This window comes from Coturnix japonica, chromosome 26 (genome assembly GCF_054131305.1).
Source record: "Coturnix japonica strain WE chromosome 26, WE-NBRP24, whole genome shotgun sequence".
NCBI classification, from domain to species: Eukaryota; Metazoa; Chordata; class Aves; order Galliformes; family Phasianidae; genus Coturnix; species Coturnix japonica.
This window is the reverse complement of record NC_140688.1, coordinates 4,346,821-4,363,335: the sequence shown is the minus strand read 5'-3', so window position 1 is coordinate 4,363,335 and position 16,515 is coordinate 4,346,821. Positions and strand designations below refer to the sequence as shown.

Genomic DNA, 16,515 nt, shown 5'->3' with positions numbered 1-16,515 from the left:
AAATATGCTGCTGCCTTTTAGGGATGTAACAGTGTTTCCAGAACAACATTTGAGATTAAAAAAATAATTCACAAGAATAAAAACAAGTTTTCTTCCACAGCGTGTTGGGAGCTCAACTGACCTTGCTCAGGTCCCAAACCAAATCTTCATAACGATGATTTTTCATTTCCAATTACATAAATCAATACTGTCCAATACTGTTTATAAACAAAGGCAATAACTCATGTAAGATACCCAACTGATTCATTTATAAAGGTAGGTTTAAACAATATCACTCCCTGTACAGAAAGAGTTGGGGGAAAACACACTGGACAAATGACCACAGAGGCTCTTCCAGGATCCCACCTTAAGAGGCAAGAGCTTTTCCATTCATTTACATTTATTTTATCCAGCCATTAGTTCTTATCCACAGACTGAAAAACTTCTCTACTGTCCTTCCATAACAGGCTCTTTATTCCCATAATATTCCCTTCATTGAATTCCAAGCAGCTTCAATCAATGTTTCTTGAATATAGTAGCCAGAACTGCAAGTAATATTCCAGCTGGAAGAACATTGTACAATGCCTTAATTGCAGCTTATTCTCCACAGAATATCTTTCCCTATACATCTTCCACTCTCCTGTTCACTTCTCTCCAGTTATCCATGCTGCAACAGTAAGGATTTCTACTGTCTCCCAGGAGGGTTGTTATTAGCCTTGACATGCCCAGTCTCACTGGTTTTTCTGTATCTGTACCATGTCCCAAACGCATGTGTTCTGCTGCACATGCGTTTCCTCAGTTGTCACCTACTGACAACACACCACAAATTCTCATAAGAAAATCCCAACGAGTTTTTGGTGCCAAGGTCATTACTGCAAACAGTGCAAGACTAGCCCTCAATTTGAGCCCTTGGAAAATCCCCTTATTGCCAACATTTCTCGTTCCAATCACTCCTGCAGGAATTTTTGTTGTTGCTTATGGCTTTTGAGGTGGTTGCCCTAAATAAAAAAAAAAAACCACAAGCAGTTGTTTCCTTCAGCAAACACCAACTCTCGCAACAATCATCTCTTTTACATGAATTAGCTGTTTACTGTCTGGCACAGCCTCAAGAGCACAAGTGAAGTATGACATACGGGTCTACATCTCTTCTCTTTGTCTGGAGGAAAAAAGGAATTGGTTGTTCTATCAAAGAAGGAATTCAGTTTTGTCTGGCACAACTGATCACCTGCAAATCTACTTGAACTCTGCCTCATTGTTAAAAGATGGGTTAGATGCTCATGATGAAGCCTTGCACATGCTGAAGTCAGGCATGCTTCCATTAATAATGTCAAAGCCTGAACAGTTACATACCACCAGAGCACAGCACAGGAATATACTTAATGCAATACCAAAAATCGTATTTGCTTATTGAGTTCATACACAGCTCACATTCAGTGGGATGCAGGACAAGAATGAAGCGGACAGTTTCAGCTGCTTCTCAACCCCTCCAGTGCAAACACAACATAAACTCATGGGAAGCAGTTCTATGAGTGGCAAAACAACAGACCCAAGAGCTAAGAGAACAGAAGCAATCCAACCAGTTCTGCCAGATAAGTGCTGTAGTGGGAAGGGAGGTGGTTTTGTCCATTTATTTTTTGCAAATGTTGAGGTGCTAAGATATAATGTGTTTATCCCCTTAGATCTTTTTCACTGTAAATATTCTGTTGTTAATAGCTAGTAAACTAAAGGCTGAAAAGAACAGGCTTTATATTTGTCATAGCAAGCCCATTAAAAGAAAGCAGTATAACCCACAACTCTGAAAACAATCAAACAGAAATCTTCATGAGCGTTTTCCACTTTGGGAATGCATTTAAATCCTAACATTATGCCTGGTGATGACAAAAACCGTCAACATTTATGGATGCTTAACTAATCTTCACCAGCAGGTAATAAGCTATCTGTTAATGCACACATGAGAATAACCCCACTCTTGAGCAGCTGTCTCAAAGTTACAAACAAAAGCCAAGCTTATCACTTCCAACCCATGGGGCAGACTCACCAGTTTTAAAGTGTAGCTCTGCTCTCAGAGCTCTGTGAAAACCTCTACTGCTGAAGCTAGACACTGAGAAGGATACATGCTTATGATAGAAGCAAAGCTTTCATTGCACAGTAATAAAATGTAATGGAATACTGGCGGGGAGGTTCAACCTCTACTGCCATCCCACTAACATCTGCCTCTGATGTCATGGGCTGACATAATAAAATAGGAGGCATTACTTTCAGAGCAGCCCTCATAGATGCATTACAATGGGGTCCCATGTTTTACAATAAGATAATAGCAGAATGCACAGTAAAAGCACAAAGTACTGTTATTTTGTTGAAAAAATAATAATCACACGGAGCAAAGAAAAACATGTTAAACAGACCCACAACTACTGGTAATGGACATGTAAGCAATGGAAACAGATATGACTGTTAAAACTTTCGTTTAAGATCTGTCCCAAAACATCTGCTAACGTGATCGTAAGAATTTAATCACCCCTGATTAAAAAAAGTTACATTTCCTTCAACAGGATATTTAGCTATTGCTACCAAACAAAGCAAAGAACTTTTTAATTAAAGCTTCACATCCAACAGCTGTAGCAGTATCAAAGACTTTGCTTCTCCCTTTAAGCAGATAGGAAATACGAGCTGTACCGCACAACATTTGAAGTCTTTCTTAATAGCTCAATACTACCACATGCAAAACAAAAGCATGAAACCTGGCAGGACTTTTCAATTCCTGCTGTATTTTTCCCAAGGCACCAGACAATGCAGCTGATTTTCATAATCCTTGGAAGAAGCACAACACCTGCAATTCAAGTACAATGCTTTCCACCATTTCCATTAATCAAAAAGACAAACATCTCAAAGCTTCAGGAGAATACTGTATTCCATTGAACCTAAACTGCACTATGCCGAACGTGGTGGAGTTACAGAATACACTGATTTTTAATAAACATTAGTTTTCCTGAGCTCTTCTGGTAAACCAAGCTCAGATTCTGACGCTGAAAAGGAAATTCTCATAAAAACTAACCTGGTATTTACTTTTGGGCTGCTAAGATAACACAAAAACATTTCAGATTTGGTGTTGAGGAGACAATTCTATTTAGGCATGAAGAAATTAAGAAGAACAGAGAGTACTTCTGAGGTTATCAGAACAGGACTAGGGAAAGCAGGAGGAACAGAAAAACAAGGACAGGAACTACATGAAGCAGGACTGTGCTAACACATTTCAAGAAAATTACTAAGACAGAACTAGAAACACAGGAAGAGAAGAGAATGTATTTTTATGTAACTGATTACACTACAAAGTTTTGCATGTAGATGAAACAAGATAAATCCATATCTACAGGAATGAGAAGAGTTAACCAAAAGCCTTATCCAACTAAAACAGACCCTGCTGCCCTGAGTCTTCTGTTCACATCCCACTGAATTCAATTCTAAAAAGGCCCTGCTCTACAAACGAAGCAATTCTGAATTGCAGACTTGAATTCAGTAGTACTACTGGATGGATTTTAAACCTCAGACTGAGTCTTGGGAATACATCCAGAAAAATCTCAACAGTTAACATTAATCAAAGTCAAAGAAGAGATATGGAAAAAATCTTTGAAGAGAACCTGAAGTACAGGAACACACAGTTCATGTTAAGAGATTAGAAGTACTCCTGAAAATAAAGAGGAGGAAGCGTTGCAGCAAATAAAACCAAAGTAACAGAGAAGGAAATGGAAGGACAAAAGTTAAGAGGTAAACAGTGAAATAAATCCCTTGCCGGGAAGAGAACTTTCAGACATCCAGGTGAGAAGATTGTGACAGATGGATTCATTTACTCAAGTAAGACAAATAAAGAGGATGTGCAAAACGAAGACATCACAAAGACAAGGGCAGAAAGCAGAAGATGCAAGTAGACACACAGCAAAGAGCCCAGAATTTCTATTGGGTTTTCATGGATTTGTTAACATAACCTTGTCTGAAAAACAGAGACTCTTGGGAAGCAGGCAGGAATACTATCAGTTTTGCAAGTTACTCAAAACCAGGAAAGTCTATCTAGTAAAAGACTGGACACTTCTGAAACCAGAAAATAATGCAACACAGGTTTTGAATCTATGTCTATTCAGTTGAGGCAGAATTCAGGCAAGGTGAGACAACAGATCTCAGACTAGAGGACTCCACAGGCAAAGCAGCACAACGGAACAGAAAGCAAACAGTGCAGAAGGACAAGCTGAATCAAATTACTTCTGAGTGCCAACTACATACTACTGGAGACAAAGTACAAGGCCAAAACAGAGTAAAAAACCAATAAACAATTTCAGGATTAAGTATTCTCAACCCTTTGAAATTATGCACAAGCCTTTTCTTTACAGCTGGGATGCAGAATTTCTGAGAAATTCTGAAGTGTTTAACAGTGGAAACACTTTCCAAAATATTCCTGACTATTCACGTTTTTCCTCTTTGTAAATTTCCTAATTCTACAGTAAGGAAACAGAGTGAAGAAAGGGCTGTCACCCTTGCCACAACTAATGACAACTAAAGAACAAAGGCACAATAGTAAGTAATACATAGATTTCTGAAAACACACAAGCAGCACAGAATAACAGCACTGGGAGGGACTAGGAACAAGTCATTTTGCCCATCCCTCATGTCTTACAGCAATAAAATCCATAACTAGACTAACCCCAATATATGTCTAAGCTGTTACTGATGAAAATTCTGTAGCTTTTCCAACCTATTCTTCCCAAGCTCTGCAAGCTTTACTACTCAAAGGCAGTAACTAACACGAATCTTCCTAACTGATACAACCACTAGTTCATAGCCTGTTTGCCATATAACAAGTTTACTATTCTTCTTTACAGCAACCCTTCATATAGTCACATACAACAAAGCAATTAACTCCTTTGTCTTAAGCTTCAAGCTACTCAATATGTTTCACTAGCACAGTCAGTCATTAAGAATTCATTTTACTTAGGTCCCGTGCAGTTGTTTTTTTTTTCTCTTTTCTTGTTTCCTAAAACTGTTGTGCAGACAGTGATCACTGACCCTGTGCAAGAAAAATCACAAATACACTCCTCTGTATTTGTCCCAACCAAAGAGTATCCTGTTGAGAAAGTCTGTTCAAGATCAGTTTTCAACCACATCAAAGGACATACTCTTCCTCATTCAACCTCAGCAGCTTCAAGCTTCAGCTTTCAAGCCATGAATGAAGTATTCACTGATACTGTCCTGGAGTCCTTAACCCTCATAGAATAAAAAAATCATTACGGTTGGAAATACCTCTAAGAACAAGTCCAACCATCAACCTATCAGCACCACATTTGCAGCGTTTGAGGCACGGACTCAGATGTGAACGATCCAAATCATTTATTACAAGTTCTCACATCCCTTATAGACCTTCACAAGTTGTTATTTTCTAACTTTCCCGTCCGCCCTTACAACTTTCCCAACCACCTTTACATGTCAACAGAGCATTCTACAGAACCCTTTTCAACTGTCCATGCAGGCACGTATCCAATCAGAGCTGTGAGACTCTTCTTCTCCTTGCAGAGGTGTCCTTGGTTCTCATGCTGTTTATCTTGCTCCACAGCTGCTGCTCTGAACAGCTTTTCTTGTATTCCCACAAGTACCAGTGCAGCCACCGCCCTCAGGCACCCTGGCCATCCCTTACTCACTTCCTTGGCAATTTGCAGCTCAGGGGTTTGGCAGATGACTTTTTTCCTGGCAGTCCTTAAGGTTCAAAGTCCAGCTGTACTCTCATATCCCAAATATGTCACTTCCTGTTGAGTTATTTGTGCTTTCTGTAAACCAAGAAACTCAGCAAACTCTCAGTCTATTGTACACAGTCCTTTTGTTGCTGTGGCAGCCACGTGCTGCAGTAAAGTTCCACCCTAGGATGGAGGATCCCAGATCTCAGGCTCATGAGTTGACCATCATTCAGCTGTTCTCACAACCCTGGGTAACACTGTCCAGGTTAACTGAGACTCTTCTCCCCATATCAGGGCTTTCCTATTCAAAGGCAAATAACCTTGGGCTTCCTTTGGCCAAACCAGGCAGAAGAGACATCCCTCAAATCCAGAAGGTAAACTCCATCTTTTCGTTCCTTAACTTGGTTAATAAAGTGCATGGATTTGCCACCACTGAGTGTATCCATTCAACTATTCTAGTACTTGCCCTCAAGTCTTGTACCAAACTACAGCACTTGCTATCAAAATTGGAATCCAAACTCCAAAAAGTTACCTATTATTTCTTTTATCCTTCTACAGTCCCATACCCTCAAAGGGCACCGCTTTACCCTGACTAGGCAAGCTCTTGCTTTTAACTTCTATTTAGGGCTTCATTTTTGGCCCTGATGCCCACACCACTAAGTGTATCATATTTGAGATTGCTGTAACTCCTGGGGGTACAACATTGTTTTGCCCAGTTTGTGTTAAAGCCAGAGTTACAGTTTTTAATCAGTCAATATCGTTGCACTCTTAGCTCCAGTTTTATTCAATTTCTTGCCAGAGTAACCTGGCAGGTACAAGAATTTCTGTATTCCTGCTTGTTTTCTTAGCTTATGTTTAATTAATCCAAAAAAGGAAGCCTTTTCCTGTTGGGCAGTAGCATCTACTACTGTTACAAAACCATCTATGGGTAGTAAGAAGCACCCATATCCACCAGAAAACGAACCTCAATATCCTGCTTTCCTAAATGCAATTTCCCATTGCAGTTTGCACACTGCTTTCCTTCCAGTGAGGTCACTCCCAAGTACACTGCCCGGTGCAACTCAAGGGTAGGTATGGCCAGCCATACGGACCACAAACCCACACAGAACCGCAAGGTATCGCTGCACAGAAGACTTATTAGGACCCTTAGACAAGGATCTGGGGAAAGTCGTATTCTTACAGCAGCTTCTGGGTAAAGCTCCTAGCCACAGCTCGGTTCCATTGCAAGAGTTCTGTTCAACACAGAATGTCCTCTGCTGCTGTACCGGAGACTGCCTCTTGCTGGGACATACTCGTGGGGGAGAGGAATGAAAGGAACGCCAGGACAGCAAGGGAGGGATGCCTGATGACAAGGGTGTGCGAATGTCCCCACCGAAGGAAGCAAAGAGAGCCGGCAGAAAGCGATGCTTCATTAGCGTAACAAAACACAGCCCCCATTCCTCCCACCCTCCTCCCCCGCACCCCTTCCCATCGCCATCCCCCGGGGGCAGATGTGCCATGAAAACGAGCTCTGGGCGTGATCGTTGTGGGAATTCCTGCCTTCCTGAGCCTGTGCGGAAGAGGCGAGAGCCTGTCTGGAAGCCATCCGGGCAGCACCGCGGTGGCAGGAGGTGCACCAAGGCCGTCCTGCGGCCAGCTCCGGGCTCAGGGCACTCGGCGTCCTCTGCTCTACGCGACTCCGAGGAGCCTGGCTACCTGCACCAGAGCTGGGAGCAGCCTGCTCCGCACCCAAGGTAGGTGCCCTTCGTGGCTCGTGCAGAGGAGCGCACGCTTCCTGCCCCCTGCCAGCAGCACCGGGAGAGGAGCGGGGAACGGCCCCGGACGGGGCGGAACCCGCACTGCCGTACCCCAGGCGGGACCCTGGTCCCGGCTCCAGCTCCCGCTCAGCGCAGCAGGTTTGCTGGCCCAGACGGGCTGCAACCAGGGCGGCAGTTCATGCAGCCCGGGCTGGGCTCCGAGGGGCACGGGAACGGGCTGGGAGCTGGGACAGTGAGGAAGGGAGCAGAGGAGGTCAGCGTGCTCTGCTGCCCAGTTGGATCTCTGTAACACAGCGCAGCTGGGGCTGCAGTTCTTCCTCTGGGCCACGGGAGACACGAGACGGCCTCGCTCTGCAGCTGTGCACGCGTGGATTGACGGAAGCTTTAAACCCCCCGATGCCTCCTTTGGAGTGTCTTAATGTGAAGCCTCCAAGTGGAAATTTGCACTCGCCCTGCTCCTCCTCCCCGGCAGCCCCCAGCTTCTCTTCGGGGACCCTGCGGGCAACACGTGCCTCTGGCGACCCTTGAAATGGCGTTACCTTTTGTTTGCTGAGCGCTTGCCTGATGGCTCAGCTGGGGTTGTGCAAAGCCCTGGCAAGGCTTTTGTTCAGGCTGTCCCGGCAGCTGCAGATGCCTTGAGCACACAGCTGCGGGCCCTGAGCACGTTCAGCATCTGCAGCAGCTCCGGCACTGGGCTCTGGAACAGACGATGAGAAGCTGGCAGCCTGTGGGCTGACTGGAGCACGCGTTGAGAACACGGCCGAGCAGCAGCAGGTCAGTAAAGCACAGCCCAGGTGCCTTCTGCAAAGGGCAGGCGCTGCTGAGAGCGTCCCCTGGCAGTGAGCGCAGTCTGCATGCTCGGCTGAAGAGGGAGGGAGGAATGAATTTATTGATATCATGCAGGTGTCCTGGAGTGCTCTAACAACTGCTTAACAAGGCTGTTGTAACCACGTGGTTGTTTATTGCCTTAATTGTTCTGTTTAGCACTGCTGCTATTCGATAAGTTGCCTTCACGGTTCAGTTAAAATTCCCAGCACAGCATCGGCTGGTGGTGGCTGTGACCGTCACAGGCTGGTTTGGCTGCAGTGCTGTCACATACTCTCTCTTCTCAGGAGATGGAAAAATAATCTCCATGTGGTTGGATGTTTTGTTGATTTATTGTTGTGTTTAAGTAAGCCATCCTATTTATTTGAGAAGTGTGAACCGTCCAGTTGACTCCTCGCCGTTTTGCACTTCCTTACCCGAGGAATGTGAGCCATCACCACTTTTAGGTAACATCAGCAGTAGGTGGTTTTGAGAACTACATCAGTCACCTTTACAGAGTACTTTTCCCAACCCTTTTCTGAGGGCTTGCTTGATTTCAGCAAGCCCAGGGCTACTTCCACTCCTGAGAGGATGTACGGACATCTGCCAGAGGATTTAATCCATTTGCCACCAGGTGTTCCCTTACGGATCTGTGGAGGTGGTGCTCCAGCAGGCTTGCTGTGTTTGAGTGTTGGGGGCTGCATTCACGGTGTTCTTCCATGAACCAGGTGCTTTTCTGCACCTCCTGCTGGATGGTTGGATGGCCATACCATTTTCTAACAGTATTTCTGCATCTCTTTCCTGGGTAGCCGTCCCCTTTAGGCGTGCTTGCAGTCAATCAAAAGATCCCCCAGTTGGCACAGGCTGTCCTTGTTGTATGTCCTCAACTTCCTTCACCACTCAGGCCTCCAATAGAACTCCCCTTTCCCATTCCTCGTGTATCACTCTTCAGTTTCCTTAACTGCAGCTAGGGCAGGCAATAAGCCGTCATTCTGCTGCCTCTGTTTGCCTTAACTGTGTAGAGGCAGTGCCTTTAATTAGTGCTATGGGTGCAGTTTTGCATCTGTTTGGAGCCAAACCCTACAGGTGGAGGATGTGTGGCCTAAAGGATTGTAGGCGACTCGGGGAGGTCTTCGTTTATTGTGTGAATAAGCATTACCTGCACAACTTGCACCACGTAGTGCAGCAGAAATATTGTGGAATATCAGTCGCTTTTGATTCTGGGAGGACTGGTGCAGTTCTCCTTTGCTTCATATGTCACTTCCAAACCCGACACGATGCTGATAACACCTTTCCCATTTTGCATCCAATTACTGTCCCCAGTGACCTCTGCTTTCTGCTCAACTACAGCAGTAGCCACGAGAACACTCACAGAAGAATTTGGGATGCGCTTCATGTCTCTTGTCATCGGTTTGTTTCCCTTCTTGCCATCCTGCAGACTTTGCCCATTGGTCACAAGTGGATCCAAACACAGCATACACTCCTAAGGGAGAAGCAGGACTATATTTGTTGATATAATAGGGATATGCTGTAGTGATTTAACAGTGACACAGCAGGATCGGAGGTGGCTGGATACACTTGGTTATTTACTGCATGGAGGGTAGGGTTACGCACACACCTACAGGAGGCCCTCCCATTGAGTCACGAGGCTCAGAGTAGGTCTTCTTTTTTTCTCATGTCTTCAGACCACAGAGGTAAGGAGCTAGGATGTGGCTGGATCCTCTCCTAGTCCCAAGCTTGGTCAAGGCTTTGTGTGGAAGGAATCATACGTGCACAGTCCCTCTAAGACAGAACCTTAGAGAATACATGAAAGCTCCAAAGTAACCACGGGTGTCTTACAGAAGATCTGTATTGAGAAGGAGTCTTGATGTCAAGCTGCAAGGGATCTCTGTGCAGGTGTGAGCTGCAGAGACAGCCCTGCTCGAGGGCAGGTCCTGTGGTGCAGCCCGCTGCTGTGCAGCAGAGCTGGAGGGGCACTTGGGCTGCTCCCTCTTTTGGGGTAAGATGACTGCCTCCTTGCCGTGCTTTGTCTTAAGTCCCCTCTCAGTCTCAGCTGTTGAACTAAGTGTCAGCTACCAGTTGTTTCAGCCTCCCAGTCTGAGACAGCTTTGTGACGGTTCATCTCTTTGAGCCAGACTGTTTCCTGTGCTGCAGCTCATTGTCTTCCTCTGCAAGGCTGGGCAGTGCCCTGCAGAAGGGCTGATCTGGGACTGGGACTGCTGCATTCCCTCACAGCTCCCCTGCCATTTCTCTTCTCTCTGCAGGCTCCAGTTCAACTTCTGCCTTCCAGCCGTGATCATCCCAGCCTGCAGGAGAGCAGCAAATGGCCGCAGCACATCCAGTTGAGGTAGGGGTTGGGGAAGCAGGCAGGAGAGGCCAAGGGGCCAGGGATGTGAATGCAGGGGAAGAGGGAGGTGCCCTCAGCCAGCGTGTGTGTGCTGGGGACAGAAAAGCAGCTGGGGTGTGAGGTTCTGTCCTGTGCGAGCTGCTTGCCTGGGCCTTGGCTGTTCCCAGCAAGGAGCCTCTTTGCTTGCAGGAGCCCGTGAGCTTTGAGGAGGTGGCCGTGTATTTCAGCAGGGAGGAGTGGGCGCTGCTGGACCCTGTGCAACGAGAGCTCTACCGGGACGTGATGTTGGAGACATACCAGTGTGTGGCCTCGCTGGGTGAGAGCTTGTCTGCCTTTCCTCCTCGTTAGGGCACCTTTGGCTGTGCAGAATGAGCCTCTGCAAGCCGGGCCTTGAATAAACACCATGCAGCTACATATTGACTCACACCACAGTGCCAGCAAGAAAGGAGATACTGAAAAGCATGAGTTTCAGAAGGGATTAGTATGCACGGCACTCTGATCTAAGCCACAGAGTCAGTGCTGGCAAGCAGGCATCAGCCAGGAGGGAGAAAACCAGCCCTTGTGTTGTGTGTTGCTTGGTGCCACCAGCTCCAGCTCACAGATGAATCCCTGGTTACTGCTATGGAATTGAGGATTTTCCATGCAATTGCCATCAACATTTTGATGCCTTGACCACTGGTAGACTGTAAGAAAATAAATAAGCTGTTGTAAAGTTAATTTGAAAGAAAAAATATCCCTTCACAATGTTCAGAGATGTCAAAACATTCTTTGCTCCAAGGGAAGCTGTAGGCACAGTGTCATTTAGACCTAAATGGTGGTTTCTCCTTGGGGAGGGGCACAGAGTGGAACTGTTGAACAGGCACTGTGCCAGCATGAGGGAAATGCTCTCTTGTTCCCTGTTTCTCTCCCTGAAGCTCCACTTCCAGCCCCCAAGCCCATGCTGATCTCCCTGCTTGAACGAGGGGAAGACCCCTGGATCCCAGATGTGCGTAGCCCTGAGGCCATGCCAGGAGACCTCAGCCCAGGTGAGGTGGTGGAGGGAAGGGGAATGTTGGGGCTGTAAGAGCCTTCTCTGCCTGTGTTTTATTTTGGGCACCGTGTGCTATTGCTGCATTTCCTCTGTCATCCAGCAGCTGATGGGATCAAAAATACAAAGGAGGTTCCGCAGAGAAATTGTGTAGCGGAAATGCAGCTGAATCGCATCTCTGTGGAAGAAATCAGAAGGGATGTCCAGGAAGTCCTGCAGCAAGGTCAGGGTGAGCACATCAAGAAGCCCCTGGGAAAGCGTCTGGGAATGACACTGAGGAACCCAGTGGACACCAACATAGGTCCAAAGCAGCCTGAGGAAACCAGGAGCAAGGATGTGTGCCAGATGAAAAAGCAGAATCCATGCACTGAGTGTGAGAAAAGCTTTAAACTGGATTCCAGCATCACTAGCCACCAGTGCACGCACTCAGCAAAGAGGCATTACGAGTTCTGTGATTCTGCAGAGAGCATGAAATGGAGTCTCCACCCCACTGGCCAGCAGTGCATGTACACAGGAGAGAGAGCCTTTGAGTGCTCTGATTGTGGAAAGACTTTTACGGACAGTGGGAGCCTCACTTCCCACCAGTGTATCCACAGAAGAGGGAGACTGTACAAGTGCCTTGAGTGTGGGAAGAGCTTGAAAGGTAGTTCTAAACTCAAAATACACCAACGTGTCCACACAGGAGAGCGACCGTATAAGTGCCTTGAGTGTGGGAAGAGCTTCAAAAACAGTTCCAGCCTCACCATCCACCATCGCATTCACACAGGAGAGAGACCGTATAAGTGCCTTGAGTGTGGGAAGAGCTTCAAAGGGAGAACCCACCTCACCATCCACCAGCGTGTCCACACAGGAGAGAGACCATATAAGTGCTCTGAGTGTGAGAAGAGCTTCATAAGCAGTTCTGATTTGAAGCTCCACCAGCGCATCCATACAGGAGAGAGACCCTATAAGTGCTCTGAGTGTGGGAAGAGCTTCATAAGCAGTTCTAATTTGAAGCGTCACCAGAGCATCCACACAGGAGAGAGACCCTGCAAGTGCTCTGATTGTGGGAAGAGCTTCATAAGCAGTTCTGATTTGAAGCTCCACCAGCGCATCCACACAGGAGAGAGACCATATAAATGTCCTGAGTGTGGGAAGAGCTTCAAAAGGCGTTCTGAATTGAAGATGCACCAGCGTGTCCACACAGGAGAGAGACCATATAAGTGCTCTGAGTGTGAGAAGAGCTTCATAAGCAGTTCTGATTTGAAGCTCCACCAGCGCATCCATACAGGAGAGAAACCCTATAAGTGTCCTGAGTGTGGGAAGAGCTTCAAAAGCAGCTCTGAACTGAAGGTGCACCAGCGTGTCCACACAGGAGAGAGACCATATATGTGCTCTGAGTGTGGGAAGAGCTTCATAAGCAGTTCTGAATTGAAGATGCACCAGTGCATGCACACAGGAGAGCGACCCTATAAGTGTCCTGAGTGTGGGAAGAGCTTTAAAAGGCGTTCTGAGCTGACACTGCATCAGAGCATCCATCAGGAAAAAGAGACCCTTTGAGTGTCCTGAGTGTGGTAAGAGCTTCAAAGGGAGTTCTGAATTGAAGCTGCACCAGCATATGCACACAGGAGAGAGACCATAGCTTCTGTCAGACATTTTAGAACATTTTGGCCAGGCCTGCATGCAGGGAGATGCCTGGGAACTTGTCTTTTCTCTCCCTCAGAGAATCCCATCTGCTGTGTTACCAGAATGTCTGCACCAGTGAGCTGAAATGGCAGGAAGCCTTGAGTGTGAGAAGGGCTTTGTGCCTAGCAGAGAGCTCCTCACACTCCCAGAAGAACTTCATGCAAAGCTCAGTCCTCATTAAACATTGCAGTCCACAGGACAGGTAGCTACTAGGAGTGCATCTCCTGCAGGAAGAGTTTCTCTCAGGGCTGGTGCCTCATTTCTCATGGGAAAACCCCCAGCAGGAGAGACCCTCAAAACGCTGGAGAGCCCGGGGATGAGGGAGACCAATGCTTCTCTCCATGCAGGAAGAGTTTGCAAAGGAGACGGCATCACCGACACCCTCTGCAGAAGGGACTTAACCCAGGAGCTTCAGATGGCCTTTCCTTGCTGCCCAAAGCACTTCTCTCACCATGCCCGCTTTCCACTTCTACTCTTCCCACCAGCTGCTTTTTGATGCTGTTTCCTAGTGGAGAAGTGGTTGTGTAGGGATCTGCTGTGTGTCTGTGTGCATGTGTTGCTCTCAGTCATTTCTGAGCGCACTGATGCATCCCAGAGAAGGGTCAGCAGAGCAGTAACGTGGCTCTTGGAGGTTTTCTGAGAATCTTCTGTAGTGGAAAGAGAAGGGGGTGAATAAAGTAGCTGAGTTGTTCTGGAGCTTTCTTCACTGTAGTCTTGTTTTTGCTCTTAAAATAAATGTCAGCATGTGGAATGAGGAGAGGGAAAGGTGCAAGCAGGGTTTCGTTTTGGTGCCCTCTCCAGCCCACTGCTTGCTTCTGGACAAGGCATTTCCTTTCTTAATAGGGGAGATGCTCCAGGCCCTTCACCATCTTCGTGGCCCTCCGCTGGACTCTCTCCAAGAGATCCCTGTCTTTTTTGTACTGGGGAGCCCAGAACTGGACACAATATTCCAGATGAGGCATTAATAGGGCAGAGTAGAGGGGGAGGATCACCTCCTTCGACCTGCTGGACACGCTCTTTTTAATGCACCCCAGGATGTCATTGGCCTTCTTGGCTACAAGGGCACACTGCTGGCTCATGGCCAATCTGTTGTCCACCAGGACGCCCAGGTCCCTCTCAGCAGAGCTCCTCTCCAGCAGGTCTTCCGCCAGCCTGTACCGGTGCATGTAATTATTCCTCCCTAGGTGCAAGATTCTACACTTGCTTTTGCTAAACCTCATCCGGTTTCTTACTGCCCAGCTCTCCAGCCTGTCCAGGTCTCGCTGAATGGCAGCACAGCCTTCAGGCATGTCAGCCAATCCTCCCAACTTCGTGTCATCAGCAAACTTGCTGAGGGTGGTCACTATCCCCTCATCAAGGTCGCTGATGATGTTTAACAAGACCAGACCCAGTACAGACCCCAGGGGGACGCTGCTAGTTATACGCCTCCAGCCAGACACCACACCGGCAATGACAACCCTCTGCACTCTGCCAGTCAGCCAATTCTCAACCCACTTCACTGTCCACTCATCTATCCCATACTTCCTCAGCTTTATAAGGATGTCATGGGGGACAGTATCAAAAGCCTTATTGAAATCAAGGTAGACTACATCTACCGCCCTCCCCCTGTCCACCCAGCTAGTGACATCTTCATAAAAGGCGACCAGGTTGGTCGAGCACGACCTCCCCTTGGTGAACCCATGCTGAGTACTCCTGATAGCCTCCATATCACCCAGTTGTCTGGAGATGGCATCTAGAACAAGCTGTTCCATCACCTTCCCTGGGACAGAGGTGAGGCTGACTTGCCTGTAATTACCCGGGTCTTCCTTCTTGCCCTTTTTGAAGACTGGAGTCTTTTTGCTTTTATAAACAAAGCTCTTCTTGTGGGTTGCTGAGCACTCTGAGGTTCTTTGAAGTCAATTGACTACAAACCTCCTGAGTGGCCCTCTGTATCTCATAGGACTGGCACTGCCAGATTTTCTCTTGTATCCTAGGCATAGCCAAAGGCCATGTAAAAGGTGACTGCTTTTTTCATCATGGCCTTATTAAAGCTAACAAATATTGGCAATAATGGATTTCTGTCACTGAATACCAGTGTAGTCTCCTCTGTTTACTGAAGGCTGTGCAAAAGCTCTTGGACAGACCTAAAGCTGAATACTGAACAGCAAAAGATCAGCTATGAGCACAGGTGTAAGAGGTGGTGGAAATCCATATTGTCATTTGGAGCTGCTAGGCATCCACAACGATGCAGGTGGGAATGGCAGCTGGTGAGTAATAGATGCAAAGAAGGACCCAATCAGCGTCTAACAAATACACTGCAGGAAGATAAAGGAAATCCGTTGAGGGTTTGTATCCTTATAGTGCATGAGGAACTACTTGGAAACAGGTTGGGAAAGCAGAGGGGCCAGGAGGTGACCATAGTGGCCTGACGAATGAAAGCAGCCTCAAATAGATTCATCAGACCACCTGCTGTTGGAGCCAGACTCATGCTGAGCCTGCAGTTGCACAAACCCAATGACTTGCAGCATCCAGGCTGTAGGTGCAGGAGAAATACCATGTACCATTGCCTGCTGGTGGGATGTGCATCTGGCTGCTTCCTTGCAGCTTCAGCTCTGCTCTGCAGCTCCCTGTGTCCATGAGGAAAGCATGTCTTTGCTCAGGGGTGCTGTTTGTATGAAGAAGAGCAACTTATGAACTCCTTCTCTTATGTGAGTATAACCTTTCTCCCCTGCAGTCGGAGGGGATTTGCACCAAGAGCCAGTGGAGAGCAGACTTCCTTGTGCACAGCATAGCCAGGACAAAAGAAATTGTGCTACAGACTGTCAGTTCAGACTGTGTGTTTAGGAAAAGTCACTAATTTTGTGTCTTTCCCTCTGGAGTTTAATACAGGGAAAACCCACTCAGCTGCTCTTCCTGCTGGAGTTGCTGGCTTTCCCCATCTGACAAAGTGATCCCTGTGGTCACTGCAGAGGGAGGCAGAAAAGAATGGATGGCACCACAAGCTCATTATAAAAATGTGGGGAACCAGAGTTAATGAATCTTGGATGAGCCCCTGATCAGCCTGGCCCTGGGTGTGGCAATGGAGGGAGCTGGTCCAGGAGGATCTGATTAAAATCTCATAGCAATGACAGTCCCTAGAATGCAGGAGGCTGTGATGTGTCTATCTGTGCTTGCATCTGGTAGGGGCCACTGATGTAGAGCTGGGATCTCTCTGGATTAGATCAGTAGGATTTCTACCAG

At 47.0% G+C, this 16,515-nt stretch overlaps 1 protein-coding gene and 1 long non-coding RNA gene across 2 annotated transcripts in view; one reads left to right on the top strand and one right to left on the bottom strand.

Moving 5' to 3' along the window:
- The window catches only part of LOC146756705 (uncharacterized), a 378,411-nt gene that overhangs the window by 345,849 nt on the left and 16,047 nt on the right, over window positions 1–16,515 (bottom strand). The gene's annotated exons all lie outside the window — the stretch shown is intronic.
- On the top strand, window positions 10,458–13,992 carry LOC146756708 (uncharacterized). The gene is made up of 3 exons (XM_085524005.1): window positions 10,458–10,920; window positions 11,519–11,629; window positions 11,735–13,992. Exons 1-3 carry the CDS (start codon window positions 10,887–10,889, stop codon window positions 13,168–13,170), a joined length of 1,581 nt encoding a protein of 526 aa, XP_085380131.1. The 5' UTR covers window positions 10,458–10,886; the 3' UTR covers window positions 13,171–13,992.

What these genes read in the sequence shown, in the direction of transcription:
- LOC146756708 (XM_085524005.1), top strand. Translation starts at nt 10,887, where the DNA reads ATGTTGGAGACATACCAGTGTGTGGCCTCGCTGG. An exon ending in CCAGTGTGTGGCCTCGCTGG is followed by an intron (nt 10,921 to 11,518) that starts GTGAGAGCTTGT and finishes CTCTCCCTGAAG; the next exon opens with CTCCACTTCCAGCCCCCAAG. An exon ending in GCCAGGAGACCTCAGCCCAG is followed by an intron (nt 11,630 to 11,734) that starts GTGAGGTGGTGG and finishes TCTGTCATCCAG; the next exon opens with CAGCTGATGGGATCAAAAAT.